This window comes from Periophthalmus magnuspinnatus, chromosome 18, assembly GCF_009829125.3.
Source record: "Periophthalmus magnuspinnatus isolate fPerMag1 chromosome 18, fPerMag1.2.pri, whole genome shotgun sequence".
Lineage (NCBI taxonomy): Eukaryota > Metazoa > Chordata > Actinopteri > Gobiiformes > Gobiidae > Periophthalmus > Periophthalmus magnuspinnatus.
The window spans coordinates 14,142,476-14,158,489 of NC_047143.1; the positions used below are offsets into that span (position 1 = coordinate 14,142,476).

The 16,014-nt window shown below is 37.1% G+C and overlaps 2 protein-coding genes across 4 annotated transcripts in view; one reads left to right on the forward strand and one right to left on the reverse strand.

Moving 5' to 3' along the window:
• Positions 1 to 1,516: 1,516 nt before the first annotated feature.
• On the reverse strand, positions 1,517 to 10,443 carry alpk1 (alpha-kinase 1). Its single transcript, XM_033983892.2, has 13 exons — positions 10,217 to 10,443; positions 9,445 to 9,599; positions 8,787 to 8,985; positions 8,411 to 8,470; positions 8,232 to 8,318; positions 7,891 to 7,967; positions 7,698 to 7,793; positions 7,518 to 7,622; positions 4,988 to 6,425; positions 4,547 to 4,694; positions 3,822 to 3,984; positions 3,271 to 3,457; positions 1,517 to 2,170 (listed from the first exon to the last, which is right to left on the reverse strand). The coding sequence occupies exons 1-13, from the start codon at positions 10,338 to 10,340 to the stop codon at positions 1,959 to 1,961; spliced, it is 3,051 nt and encodes a 1,016-aa protein (XP_033839783.2). The 5' UTR covers positions 10,341 to 10,443; the 3' UTR covers positions 1,517 to 1,958.
• A 1,336-nt stretch (positions 10,444 to 11,779) lies between these two features.
• Positions 11,780 to 16,014, forward strand: part of LOC117386524 (RAS guanyl-releasing protein 2) — a 93,090-nt gene continuing 88,855 nt past the window's right edge. Inside the window, exon 1 of one of the 3 annotated variants that reach the window (XM_033983923.2) lies at positions 11,780 to 12,091. The gene's annotated coding sequence lies outside the window, so the exon portion shown is untranslated. The remainder of the gene's footprint in view (positions 12,092 to 16,014) is intronic. The other 2 variants (XM_033983924.2, XM_055228935.1) reach the window with 2 other exon arrangements.

Here is a 16,014-nt window from a genome sequence, read left to right on the forward strand (position 1 = left end):
ACCCAAATATATCCATAAATAAAAAAAAACAAAAAACTTTATTGTTAGTAGTGGTAGAGGTAGTAGTAGCGGTAGAAGAAAAAACTAAAACTGTTCTATATAGTAGTAATTACCGGTAACATAGTTGTCTAATGTCTAATGTAGAAGTAGTGGAGTATTTATTTGGACCCTAAATAAATAAAAGATGAAAATTTACCTGCATGGCAATCTCTGGTACATTTACATGCTCTAGACTACTAACACGTTTTAATGTGCACTGTCCCATATTTAAAACTATAAGTAGTGATAGTAATAGTGGAGGTGGTGTAGTAATAGATTGTATGTTGGCTTATATAATCGCTTATTGGCTCAATATATAGTATTTTTCCAATCATTAAACTAAAATATCCTCCAAATGAAATAAAATACAAAGATGGCAATACATTGTGATGCACTAGGTAAAGGAGTATGGGACAGATCAACATTACAAGTCTAATCTTATCTGTCAAATCACATGCTGATAGACTGGGTCATATGACTAGTCTTTTACTGTTACGTATATGCAGATATTTACAGTAGTTTTATTCAAATGTCATTTCAAACGCAGATATCAAGTAAAGATTTTATTATAGTCTGATCAGACTATATTAATATGAATATACAAATGCTGTCTACATGCCTTATTTGATTTATTTTAAAATAAATAATCATATGATTGCAGATCACATTAATAATTATATATGGTCATATTGATCATCTTATTGCTCTCTCTCAAAAAAAAAAGTACATAGGTTACAGTAATATTTCATATTCATAGTCATAGTCATATTTTAAATGGATTCATTTTTGTATTCATTGTATACAAACGTCTTTGTCGTCTTTGTCAGGTGCTTAGACATTCAAACATTCAAGTTTGACCACAATCCTGGATGGGGTGACAATACACATGAAAGCTCATATGGTCTAGCAGTGTCATGTGATGGTGGAGAGATCTGAACAAGTTCCTCATTTATACTACAAAAAAGAAAGTTTGAAAGCAATAAAAAAAAACCATAATCATGACACAATAATCAACAAAAGAAAAAATATTTCAGTTCAGTCATACCTACAAAATAAGGCACATGTCAAATGTACTCTACCAATCAGAAAGTTTGATTTCATAAATCTGGTTACATACAATCAGAACCTGTTAGACAACGTGAATGCAAGTGAAGTAATGATTTAACTGTTTGGTCACTTGTTGTCAATAATCATGAATAAACACAAAACAATGATATCCCTATTTGGCCTGCACCAAAAAAAAAAAAAAAAAAAAAAAAAAAAAAATATATATATATATATATATATATATATATATATATATATATATATATATATATATACACACACATACATACATACATACATATATATATATATATACAAACAACAGCAACAACAACAAAAAAACAAAAACAGAACTACAAAAACTGGATTGCCAGTGCCTAAACCTGCATAGAGGACACATACACACTTTTCTCAGTATATGGACAGGCTATGCCTCATGTGAAAGCTCAGAACCTCCTGAATTCACTCATTGAGCTGCAGAGGCTGCAGTAGTACAGACTAATGATTGGCTGCAGGTGCTGGGTTTTGACGTTCAGATCAGTGGGAGTCCTTAGGTTTCTAACTTTGAAACTGGCGTCCCAAATGAGGCCCATTCTGTTTCCTGACTGGACCATTCACTTGCGAAATAAAACTCAAAATTTTGACATAAACAACTTGGCCATCATGTCCAGTATTTTTGTAAATAACATTGCCATTATTTATTTATTGTCTGGGTTAGGTCATATTTATGGAATGTAAAATTAAAATCTCACATAGAGTTCCTTTAATGTTATGATCAATATTGATACCAATGCTTTTTTGTTTTTTTTTATTGCAACAACATGTCCCTCATGAGTTACCATAACTGTCCTCTGCATACTCTCATACATACATTACAGTGAATCGGGTATTAGCAGAGGTAAACTGGGCACTGGTGGAAGTTGGAGCTTTTTGCAGATCTCATTACATTCTGGCCCATGTTGCTCTGATAAGAAGTACCTCAAGCCCCTCTCGGCAAAGTTGGAAGGGCCCTTGGGGAACTTACTGGAGTGGATTTGTGGATCAGTGAGGTAAGTCAGTCCTTTGCCATTAGCTGTCACCCAACCTGTGGAAAGGGTAAAAACTTAGTACTACAAAATTTGATGCTAAGTAGTCTGCTTATTGTTCCAATCTTATCTGTTAATGGTTGTTACTATCAAAATCGAGTTTGGTAGTTGTAGTATTTCTTTATCTACAATAAATATTCTCACAATACTAAAATTTCAAACACTACTTCAAGTTAGAGATTGGAGATAAATGAAAAATGTTATTATATCACACTTGAAGTTTTTTGGAGATACGCATGTAATCGGCTATATATTTATAAGACTTTTATATCTTTGTAGAGTAATGTCTGAGCAGTACAGAAATCCAAAGGAACGGGTTCTGAACAAAAACTAAAAAAAGGTATATTTCAAGATGTAATTCAATTGCTGTCAACTTCATCACACACACACACACATAAAAATGTTGATTCATTTTGTAAAGCCTTTTCATTCAACTTCAGATAAATAGATTCCAATACCACATTAAATTATTGTACTTTCTTTTATATTACCATGTGGTGTGATATCTATGTAATCCCTCAGTAATCCAGGCTTCATGGTGGGCATATACTAGTCTATGTGGTCTTATACTTGTTCTGATACAGCTAGAGATCATTCTGAAGCTATTCAGAAAAAGTTCATTTCTGGCCTGTAAATGTGACTTTTTTAGAATCTGAATCCTTTTATTGCCATCATTTGTGAACACAGTTCACAAACTAGGAACTTACTTTGGTGATAAAGTGAAACATAAAACACACTGAATAAATACAAATACAAATAAGGGCATGCACGAAGTTAAAAAAGATATGCTTAAAAAAATCAAATAAAAATACTTAAGGTATTGTAGAATTAGTATTGATACCTTCTCAATTGAGTATCTAGTTTTGATATTGTTTTAGTATTGATTGGCCTCTGATTTTTGATACTTTTGACAACCCTAACAGTTTACCAAATAGTTTTATATTACTATTATGTGCATCACTCTGGAAACTAACTTGTTATACTGTATAATAAACTTGGGCACATGCCATTACTAAGCTGGCTGAGCTGTGTAATCCTTAAGGCTAACTAATAGAAGAATGAATGAATAGGCTACTTTTGGACACGTCTACACGATTACCTTGTAGATCCACCACGACCTCCTGCCCTCCGGAGATGAGGTAGGTGAAGTGTCCAAAGGCAAGGCCATATTTTGTGGCCTCAAAATGCTTCGCTTTCTTCACAGTATTATTGGTGAGCTTCACAAAGTCTCCTAGCATGTACGGCTCCACTGTCACACAACTGACAATCTGGTTCTCCTCCAGGATCTGACACAGACAATATGAAATTTAACAATAAAATACAACACACAGATGGTGGCGTTCAGTTTCACAGTGCAGCTTAATAAATCTGTTTAGTTTTATTATTTATTAATTGTATTTATGGTTCATTTTTACTTATTTCTATTGTTTATTCCTATGAAATAAGCCTTGATTGCATTGCCTGTCCTGTACTAGCAACAATGAGGAGAGTGTATAAATAAATAATGCTAAGCATAAATAATGCTAAAAACAGTAACTACTAGCCTTATTAGCCAAAGATGCTAAAAATATATTTTGTCAAATTGTGCAAGTTTAAAAAATCTTCATACCCCCACAGGCAGTCATCAGCAAACTCTATTTCTGTTCTCACCAACAGTGCCTCTGAGGGGATGAAGAAGATCTGTGCCATCTGCTCACGCTCGTACAGACTCTCATTGAACTGAGTCACATAGAACTGTGCGGTCATCTGCCTCTCCACATCCTTCAGGTGGAACTCTATCTGGCGTGGCTCTAGGTAGTCTTTGCCCACATAGCTATCGGCAGAAACAAAATCAATTATTTAAAATTAACCGTATGCAAGATTTTTATTTTAAATTCCATAATCAAGACAATCCAACTGTGTCCCCAGGAACAAGAAAACCCAATCAATCACATATACGTTTTACTGATAACAATAATAATGGTGATTTGTTGTTATAATTTGGTGTTATGGTTCTCAAGAATCCAATCAGAAAGCAAAGAGTGAGTCTCTCATTTAAGGTTAAGGTACACTTTATTGTCCCCATCGTGAAATTTGTCTTCTGCATTTGACCCATTCCTCAGTGCCACTGGGGAACCTCATCAGGAGCAGTGGGTATGCAGTCCCGCACCCAGGGACCCATCTCTGTGCTCTTGTTGCTAGGCTATCGTAGCTGGAGAATTTGAGCTATATTGCATGTTTTAGGCTGATTGGGGAAACCGGAGGGCCCAGAGGCAACCCACCCAGACACGGGGAGAAACTACGCACAGAAAGCGTGAATCTTCACTAAAATACATGGAGCCAGTCAAAACTAAAATCATTGAGATTGTACAGTGTTGCCATTAGGCGACCCTCACCTGCTTAACCGCTCTTCCTGGTGTAAGAACTGTACCCACAATGCCGCTCTCTGTTTGCCTGTCAATTTCATATCCTCTCCGATGTAAACACAAGTCTCCTGGGCTGTCCACAGTCCAGTGGTTTTGGAGAACTTCAGATGCAGACTGGCTAAGAAATGTATAAAACATTTATTATATAGTCAACTTAGCATTGTGAACAACGTAAGAGTGAAATATTTAATAACCTGCCCCCCAAATAAGTAGTGTTTTGATAACTACAAGAGTAAGCTATGTTTTGCTGATTGCATGATGCACTTACATTTGCAGATTGAATCAAAATTCCATACCAAAATTTGCCAAAGTTTTGTTAATAATGAAGTAAAACTATATTGCAATTGTTGACATACCAGTAAAATGGCCAGTTAATTGGATTTGGATTGGAATAATGTGAAACAAACTTACAATAAGCCATCCTGTGTCGCTTTAGCTGGAAGGTTGTCTCACTGTTGAGCCTTTTTAACAAACACTGATGACACACTCCTGCAAGTAAGGCACTGTAATCCTCTTCCGTCAAAATATACTGGCCTTCTGAGGACCTCCCAAAATTCCCATTCAAGCAATTGTAGCATAGAGCATTCTTCTCCTCCTTTGGATCATTCCTCTGTTCTTTCTTGCTAGTATTGTCCACTTGATCTTCAATCTTTACTTGTTCAACAATTTCAAAAGAACTATCAGTAGATGGTTCAGTTGACACACACTGGTTAGCTTGGATCAAAATCGATTCTGGGCTGGCAATAGGATTTCCGCTAACCATATTTGGATTTCTGTTATTGCTACTGGCATTTAAAGAATCTGGCATTTCTGAGTCAGTCGTTTCTAAATGGAATATACTATCGTTGGACTCCGAAGACTTATTACCAACTTTAGGTAGCATGGGCTTACTTCTTGGAAAGTTCATATCGGCTGAGAGCTTTTCCCAAGACGAATTTGAACCATAACTATCACTTAAAGACTGTATTGCTTTTTCAATATCACTTTCAGTATCAACTGTTTCTAAAGCAGCTAGGAGTTTGACATTCCAAGATTGGAGACTAGCATTGGAAGAATTCATGGATTGTGTCAAACTTCCCAAGCTTAAACTGGAGGGAATTTTATCATCATCTGTTTTTGGCAAACTCTGGATCCTAGCTGCTGTTGCGCTTCCAGAACTCAATCTTAGAGAATTGCTAAAAGAGATTTTATTCCAAGATGAACCAAGATCATCACTAGAAGATGTGCTTGTGTCAGGTAGATTAGCATGCGTGCTACATTCCGGATTCACATTTCCAACAGTTGTCCCAAAAGCTGTTATGCAGTACTTAGCTTGCTCAGCTTTAGCACTTTTGCAAGTTTGATCCATTTCGGATAATGTTGCATGGAACTTCTTGAACTTGAGAATCATTCTTGAAAACATTTCCAAATTAAAATGAACAGGGGTTTCTTTGATATTTCTGAAGCTATCTGGAATAAAAGACTGCTTGTCAGAATTTTCAAATGCCACAACTTGCAACAAATCTTTAACTTTAGCAATGAGTTTCATAATATCAGAACATAACACATCTCTGTCTTGGTTTTGGGCATTGCAGTAGTCATAGAAATGTTCTAGGGCTTTCTTACAGGCTTGCTTAGCTTGGCTGACAACTGAAGGGTTAGCACCAAGCCATTTTTGTGTTATAGCAAGAGAGTAGGCAGATTTGAGGAATGTGTGGAGTTCTTGGATGCTTGTGACAGTTTCAGTGGAAGCTTTGGTGAGAAGGCCAATTTCAAAAGCCTCTTGAGCTTGGAGAAGATAGTGGTGGTGCAGGGAGGAGGGGCAGTGGATAGAGAAGCTGTAGGAGAGCAGAGATGTGCCCTGAGAAACCTGGAAAATAAAGTCAAATTGCTACATATATCACATCAATTTAACAGGAAGATAGAGGAAGTCTGAGAGCTATATTTGGCCGCCGGGCCCCAGTTGGAACATGCTTGGTCTACAGCAGAGGTGCTCAGACTTTTTCAGTATGTGAGCTACTTTTAAAATGATTGTGTCTGAAAGATCTACCACCTAATACAAAAATGTTAAACATATATTTATTTGTAAATTAATATATGTTTTCTTACATGTACAGTGCATTTTCATGTACCTTGCACAATGCCATGAGATAATACTGCACAACACAATTGAACTTCTTACATGTTCATAATTACATGAATGATGATTACTGCTCTGACTTGCATGAATGGAATCAGTGAGGGATGCATAGTTCGGGCAGTAGCTTCTGACAGCCAGCCAGGAGTAAAATTGAAACTTTTCGTTTGAAAGCGATAACAGAGCTAATCATGTTGATTACGGTTTTGTCTTTTTTTTTATAGCCATAAAAATCATGTTAAACGAAGTATCAGAATTACCTGCATTTATCACACAACTACTTCTATTTTACACATCCATCGTATTTTTTCTTTTACGCATCGAATAAATGACTGGGAAAATCCCCGCAGCCCCCGCGCTCTCATTCGTCACCTTCGAGGGACAACAGAGGCAGATTACCGTAATGATGGTAAAATATTGAGATAGCCCCATGTCTCCGCTTTGAAATGCCGTTTGAATTTAGATGAGAGACTAGGCGCGGAGTTACGCTGCTGGAAAGTCTGCAACCCGCTCTATCAGCGACGATAGTATCTGACGCTATAGGGTTAAGCTAACTCGTGCTTGTTTATGCAGCGCCCATCATGTCACCTAGGGTCAGGTGTAATCTGACTGGTTGTCCTGTATATTAGTCATATGACTGGATGGATGACGGGACGTGATCTACCCAAAATGCCTTCGCGATCGACTGGTAGATCGCGATCGACGTAATGAACACCCCTGGTCTACATCATTGGGCCCATTTTTACACTGGGGCAGCTTTTCGGGAAAGCTACTTTATTTACTTTAAATACACAGATAAATACATGCATAAAAATAATAACATACCGCATTAGTCAGCACATAGAGTGAAGTGTACTGGCTGTAGACCACTGCCATCTTTGCTGCTTGGGCTGCGGACAGGAGACGGTGGCTGCTCTCTCCAAGTAAAGACTGTATGAAAAACCATTGACCAAATTGACCAAAAAATTATATATATATATATATATATATATATATATTACATACCAGGTCTATGTCAGGATTAGCCTTGAAAGCACTGAAGTGCTCGTCATTCATAGACAATAAAATATTGGCCAGTAAACCAAGGGAAGTTCCTATACCCTGAAAAAATACATGTACATATAAAAATGTATTGTTTAATTCTTCTTTCATGCCAAATAGAACTACAGTGTTACAATTTCAATTAAACCCCGCTAACCTTCTTATCAGGTTTAGGAAGAGTGTAATATCCAACTAAAGAAGCCCATATCAATTCTGCAGCCTCCAGCCACAAGCCTTAAACAAAACACAAGTAATAAGTAATAATACTGTTAAACAGCAGAATTTCTGCGCGTAAGAGTGGTTATGAAAGAACACATTAGGTGAATGACAAAAATCAAAAGAAATATCATAAGAAGGCTTTTAAGTACAAATTTGTTCATAAGATATAGTTTTGAATAAAGCTCAATTATTTTAAGCAAAGGAGGTTACAATTCAGTATTGTAAGTTCGTGATAATATTAAATGGCTGGCTAATAACAAACAACAATGGAAATCTTACCAAGTTTTTGCAGAATCATCCCCCTCACTTGCACACTGACTGCCTGCACCAGTGCACGGTCAGTATCACTCTGGTACTCCCAGCAACCTGCGCATTGCATCACAACATTCACTTAATTAACTATTTTGTTTTGTGTATGAATGCAAATAAACAATAATTGTATCTATTGTACATCGAACCTGTAGTTCCACTGTTGCTGATAAGGCTACTGAGGATGTATTCAGCCTTCTGCAGCTTCCCTACAAGAAGAAAGTAAATATGTTCATGAATGATTTCCTAAAAAAAAAAAAAAAAAAAAAAGTATATACATGTCTATTGTAAATCTTAACGACACTGTGCCGGTCTTAAAAATGTGAAAAGAAAAACTGTCTTTATCCAGAGCTATGCAGACAGTACACAGTGGACATATTTTGACCTCAACAGCTGTTTATACAATACATTTGGACCGGGACAAATGTTGCTCAAATCATGGGGAAAAAATTGAGTGCAGGACTTTTAATACTGTACATTGTTAATTATGATTACTGAGTATCTAAAGGCATTCTTGTATAGTACCAGAGTTGAGGTAGACGCGGGCTTGTCGGATGACCAGCTGGGGTGCCACAGGTGTCTCTGGGTGCAGTTTGTGCACTAGTTTGGTGATCTTGAGCAGTCGGCTGGATTCATCTGCCCAATAAAGGAAGCGGTCAACTAAGAAAACCACAGCCAGAGCACACACAGGTTCCTGAGACTGGATGGATGCTTTGAGGAGAGCCTGTAACACAATTATTGGGTTCTGTTCATGAATATTATAATTTCAGCTGGAGGGCAGGAACCTGTATAACTCTATAGAATCAATTTTTTCAGTTTGGAAGAAATATCCAAACTTATTCATTAGTACTCTATCATTATTTATTATGAATGGGCTCCATAAACATTAAAGCTATGATTTAAAGTCCTTTCTACTGACAACAATCACATCTTTGGTGTTGAGTAATGGCACCACTTTCTGAAGCTACCTATTCTAGCTATGTTCATTTATGCTGACAAAGAACATTTGTACAAGTTCCAAACAGATCAGCACTGATACTTACAGAGATATTATCCATAAACCAGGTCAACAAATCTGTAGTCTGACAGTCACCATAAAAGTATGAATTTTAAACTATTAAATTGAATTCTATTAAATAAATAAACACCAATGTAGCACGTACACAATGTATGCAGACATTACCAGGAGTAGCTGCAGGTGCTTCTTGATGAGGTCGCTCAGGTTAGTCTTATCGTTGGTCTCCACTGACTGCTTATACTGCCACTTCTCTGGGACAAAGGGCCACTGCATGTGCTGTGCTTCCTGGAGGAGAGAGAACAGCTCCGGGCACAGAGCATCTATGAAATAATAATAAAAGAATAAGAGTTATGGCTTAAAAAAAATATACAGAAATGTTTGTTGTTTTCACAATAAGACAAAGCAAAATCAACTTTTCACAGCATTTAACAATGCTATCCTCTTCTCATTTGCCCTCTAAAAGTAGTATTTAGTGTGATTTCTGCATGTTCGAGCAATCTTTAACCGTTTATTTTCAAAATGCCATAGTGTTTGTTTTCACCGCCACTGGTATATACCCATTGCTCTGTACTTACTTTGTTCTCTAATTTTATTTTGTTAATCAGTGTATCCATTGGAGGTGCGGACAACTTCACGGCTCTTTGTTGTGATAAATTTTATGGTGACGTCTGCTCGCATTAGGCACCCCAGTTTTCTAACTCCAATGTGGGTGGACCAAATTGACCAAAAAATGATATATATATATATATATATATATATATATATATATATATATATATATATATATATATATATATATATACAGTGTAATCAATGGGGAAAACCGTCACGTGGTCCCCATTTGGGAGTATGACATATCATTTCTACAATCTGGAAACAACCAATAGAATTATGCATTACCCTATTGTGAAGACAACAGCTCCCTCTAGTGCCCTACCTCTGCACGTGCGGTATGCCGCTGCCTGCTTCTCAGTTGGTTTTTGCTGCTCTTTTTTGTCTCTCTGGTTCTCTGCTTCTTCCAGACATTCCTGTAAAAGCACCCCTACCTCCAGGCTGCCCATCCTGGGCCAGCCAACCTTACAACAGCCGTTTTGGCTCTGCTCCTCCCCGGCTTCAGTATGACTCACTGGGAATTCCCTGGAAGAGAAGGAAAGTACAGTGGCTTGCAACATCACAGCATTTCCAGGGTCTAAGTTCAAATTTACCCATAATATTATATATATATATATATATATATATATATATATATATATATATATATATATATATATTATGCCTACTTAAACTGCGTACTGAGACCTTAGCATTAGATGTTAACAGTAAGATAGTCATAGCAGTTTAATAGTGGAAGTAATAATAGTATTAATAGTATTAGAAGCAGCAGTAGTGTAGTAGCCTAGTAGTAGTAGTAGTACTAGCAGCAGCAGGAGTTGGAGTTGTAGAAGTAGTTGTAGTGTAGTAGTAGGTATAGGCTGTACCCTATCAAACCTCAGTTAGAATATAGAGCAGTTTTTAACAATGACAAACAATAATGGTACCACGATTTGCAGTCAGCATAATCAAGGTAGAATAGATACATTTTACGTGTAGGAAAATATCTTTACTTGCCTACAGAGGCTGTGAAAATTGGTCAGTAGCTGTCTTACTCATAAGGTGAAGATAGGTCACAGTACTTACATGTGCACTCCGCTGTCTCTACTTCACAGTCCCATGCTCTACTTTCAGTTTGTATTTTTCTTCCGGGTGGGCGTGGCTAATATTGTGACGCAAAGGCTACAACAGGGAACGTAGCTTCAAAAAACTAAAAACTAAAACAAAACACCATTAGAAAGTAACAACATTTTTTTATTTAAATTCATCCGAATTTCATGAAAACTCAGTCTAGGCCTATTTCATTTGGCGTTGCTTTCAAGCTAACTCATTTGAGGAGGTTTTTTTGTTTTTTGTTTTTTTTTCCGGGTAGTGCCCTAATATACCACGAGTGAATGTGTTGTTGTTTGTCTGCCTGTTCATACCTGCATTTATGGGCCAACTATATTACTTGCATCAACACTATTTAAACAAACAAAGACGAAAAAACTTTATTATATTAAAATAAATTGTATTTAAGATGCACAGGCTATGTTGATGGTTACGTTCAAAATGAGAGGCAGGTCCTATAGAAAAAACTTCATTCTTTTTATTGATAAAATGACAACTTTATGTTTTCCCCATCCATGTGAATCTACATTGAAAATTTGTCTTTTATGTCTAAAAGGTATTCTTTTGTCTGTGGACTATGACAGGCAAATTATGGGTGCATATGCGTTTTCCAGCAGCTTGTTTCATTATTTGAGTGGAACAATAAAAAAGACTTTCTAGAAATTATTCCACTGTAAACTGATCCAACTTGTCAAGCAGCCCGTGCGAAAAGGCACATAAACCAAACCATCTCCGCGAAGGTCCTGTCTGCCGCGGTGCTGCTGTGGCACTGTACACCAATAGGCGGACCTCTTTACGCACAACTGAAACGGGTAGCGCGCGGCGAGGCACTGCGCTCCAGCTGCCTCCCCTCTCCTCTCACCCTACTCAGAACTCTCACTTCTATAGACTACTGTGCACTACTGCAACTTCGAGTGCGAGTGCCTTCCTCTTTTCTCTTTATTAGGCTGAATGCTAATAACCAATGCGAAATAGCAACAAGTTGTCAAACTGTTGCTCGCTAGTCGCTGATTTTACAGTTTTCGCGCTTCGTGCTCTAACAGAGACGTTTTTTTTAACCTTCTTCAAGCTTCAAGATCATAAACTACCAAACGATGGATTTATTCTAAAGGTAAGACAATTTGCTTACTTCTGTCGCCAAATGTATCTTTACGCACGGGCTTTTGGACAACTGTCGCTGTCAAACGTGCATTGCGACACATAATTCCGTTAGAATGCAATTGAAAGAGTGTCGACATGCGAGTTACATCATCGATAGAGCGCAATGCAATCTAGTTAGAAAACCGTCAATGTGCTCTGCGTTGGAACGAAGCATGTCACCTTTTGCGAGTTTTACACCGTAAGTGTCAAATGCATCACGGTAACTGGACTAGGCTTATGACTGTTGCGACGCACCCATGTAATTAGTAGAACACGTACCTCGTAGGTACTCTTTTTTACGCAAACGCAGGGGTCTATTAATTATGACTGGAAATATGTAATGAGTGGATTATGGTGCAACGCCGGGCAGGAAGGGGACTGGGGGGCACCGCCTGTTCCTAAATTTAGTCATTGGGAGGGTGAGGGCACTCATGCGGCTTTGGTTGTGGTTAATAGATGGTCAATTATGATAAATGATAGGGCGCTGAGAATTTATAGTGAAAAAGTTTATAGTGGTGTAGAGATTAGTGGAAGATGGAAGTGGAAGATTGAAACTGTCTATTGGAAGAAACAAAGATTTAAAGGTGCATTATGCAACTTTTCAAGAGGATGGTCCTGGGTTCTCAATGCTTGGAGATCATGGAGATCTTATGGTTGGGCCTGTAATGTTCCACATTATGTAATTAAACATATCTATCACCATGGAGACAGGCAAGTGATGCCACCAGGCCAAGTTAAAAGCAGAATGCATATTTTTTTGGCAATCAAAACACCTGTAAAATATTAAAAGTTTAATTTAGTCATGAGGAACTTGCCAAGCAAAGCAATATCTCCATGGAGAAAGAAAAGTTACTTTAATGATGGACACACACTTTGGGATACATGATGATGTAATAATTTAATGCATAAATATTTATTGACAGAATTAAACCAATATACAATAAACCAGGGGTGCTCAGACTTTTTCAGTTTGTGAGCTACTTTTAAAATGATCGTGTCTGAAAGATCTACCACCTAATACAAAAATGTTAAACATATATTTATTTGTAAATGTATTATGAATTCTTACATGTACAGTGCATTTTGATGTACCTTTGTTGTCAACATCTTAACACCTTGGCCAGGGACTATAGTTGAGAATAATATTTGCAGCTAAAGCTAGCTAAAGGTGATGTACCTGATTTTTACAGTCTTAAAAGCATAAAAAAAACCAAGACTAATTAATTTGAAATGGTTCGCAGTGGTCCAAAGTTATTCCTTGATAACTTTATGCATTTCGATATTCACGGTGATGAGTTTATAAGCGCTTTTAACAACTTTCAGAAACCAGAGTGATTCTTTGCCTTCACAGTAATCCCAACAACAGAACAACTAGCATTCTAATGCACACTTCCTGATCAGCGGACATTGAAACACTATTAGATGCAGACATTATGCAGTGGACATGTTTTGAGCTCAAGAGCTGCTTATACAGTATATCCGTACTCGGGCAAGACGCATTTTGCTCAAATACACGGACAACAAATTGGGTACAGGACCTTTAACCATAATTTAGACAGGTGAGTCACTCATTAGCTATGAATAATATTTAATTATCCTGCTTCTCAAAAAATGTCAAATACATATCCCCATAAAACTCTGTCTAATCAGAGTGTGAGCAGACAACATAAGGGAGTAACATGAAAGTATAACTTTCACTATAACAAGATAATTAAAAGTCCTATATTACACAAAATGGATTATTGTGAGCTTTTTAGTCATGTTATTATCTCATCAAAAACATACCTGGAGTTTGGTTTTGTTTCAGTCACACATGTTGGAATAATCCTGGTTTATTAGTCTGGCTACATCTCCAAAGCTCACACTTCTCTGTTCTACCTTGTGATGTAATGTAGTGGCAATTTACAAGTTAACAGTTACCTTTGACCTTTTCTGTAGTAGTGATTCAATTCCAGGGCTGAATTGATCAAAATGATTCTAGCACATGCTAGTAATGTCACGTGCTCACCTTCATGGAGACAGTAGGGGGGTAGATGACTAAAGAAAATTGTGGTTGACAAAAGACATGTCTTAATGATAAATTGGTTCACTAAAATGGGGGTGTGGTAAAAGTCCCAAAGCTAAACTAGACTAGATATCTTTATAATATTTGTATTTTGGCAAAATTACTATTTATATTTTAAACAGAAATGGACTGGAAATTGTGCATTTATATAAAATTAAAAATGCAGATTCAACTCTTGATTCACTTCCAAATCTTTATCTAACTCACAATACACACCTTGTTGCTGTTACTCCATGTAATTCACTGTTGCCCCATGTAATTCACTAAAATCTAAATAAAATAATTAGTTGACTAATACAAATTTTGGTTGACTAAGACAATTCAACTGATTAACCAACTAAACAACCAAAATACTACAGCCGTCGGAAGTAGATAACTTTAATGCCATACTGTGGGACATTCCAAGGCAAAGCAAAAAATCCATGGAGATAAGCAGTTACACTAGAAAAGTTACAGTGTGCACCTTTAACATAGACATTTACGTATCCCAAAATAGCTGTTAAATTAGGCGTCTGACAAAACCATCCACCACTGTCCATTTCACCAGAACACTGCTTATTGGATGATTAGCTTCGATGTTACTCCCACCTTTTGTTTTGAGTCCAACAGGTGGAGTGATACTTGATTTAAAAGCTCCCCTTCTATGATCAGACAATCCAAATTGATTTAAAAAGCTGCATGTTTCCACCCATTCTTCTAATCTCTACCTATTTTTCCCCATTGCGGAATTACTCAAGCCACAATTGGACACAAAGACTAGGAAGACTTACTTTTTGTGCAGGGAACAGCTTGAATAAATTACAGTAATTAGCACAAATGAACTGAAATAGGATTGACCATACAATATATAAAGTGCATTACTATTAGTTTTAGTTTGTTGTTTTTTTTACTATAGAATGCGATTTTTAACATTCAATTATAGTACTTTCTTTTAGATTACCATGGGTTTTATATCTGTGTAACCCCTCAGTCGTCCAGTTGGGTTCCATGGTGGTCCATGGGCGTACACTAGTCTATGTGGTCATTGGTTCACTTGCCTGCTATCACATCCTCTTACTGACCTAATTAGTTTGGCTGACATAGTGTATTGACAATTCTCTAATGCAATTTATTCAGACTAATGTCATTCAATAGATTCAAATAGAGTTGATGGCTGTGATGCAAGCAGTATACAGGACTACTAAATGTGTTATGTACGGAAGCAGAAGAGGGACAAATACTTATTTGGATTAGACTCCTTGGCTGTTTTAACTAGTTGCAAGAAAAAATAAGGAGGCAGACAAGTTATTTTGACTGGTGTGTCAGTCCCTCCTACATTCTGCCTGAATGCAGAAGGGTCTAGAACTGGGTCAAAAAACACTATTACTTGGGAAGGTCCAATTCCAGTAGCTAAATTGCAGCAAATGCAGAAGTCTTGTATGTATAACTAGCTCAGATACGTAAGTGTATTATTAAAACTACCTTAGCTGGAGGATTTTATCTTCCTGGCATGTTTTGAGTTGATGGGAGAAAATGGAGTATTTACAATGTCAAAAAAAGTCAGTTGACTGAAAAGTTAGGAAGACTCCTGCACACTGTCTCACTCTTGGTTCACCTTTATCAACACAACATTTTGGTCACTCTGACCTTACTCAGGTATGAGGGACTGAAATTTTGTGTTAATAAAAGTGAACTAAGAGTGAGACAGTGTGCGAGAGTCTTCTTAACCTTTCAGTCAAGTGCCTCTCCTCCAACTAACCTGTCACCCACGTCAAGTGTGCAGAGTCTACACAGAAACTCATCTCAAAAAAGTCCCCCTCATTGTCCTGGAATACTGGAGGAAGTGTTCG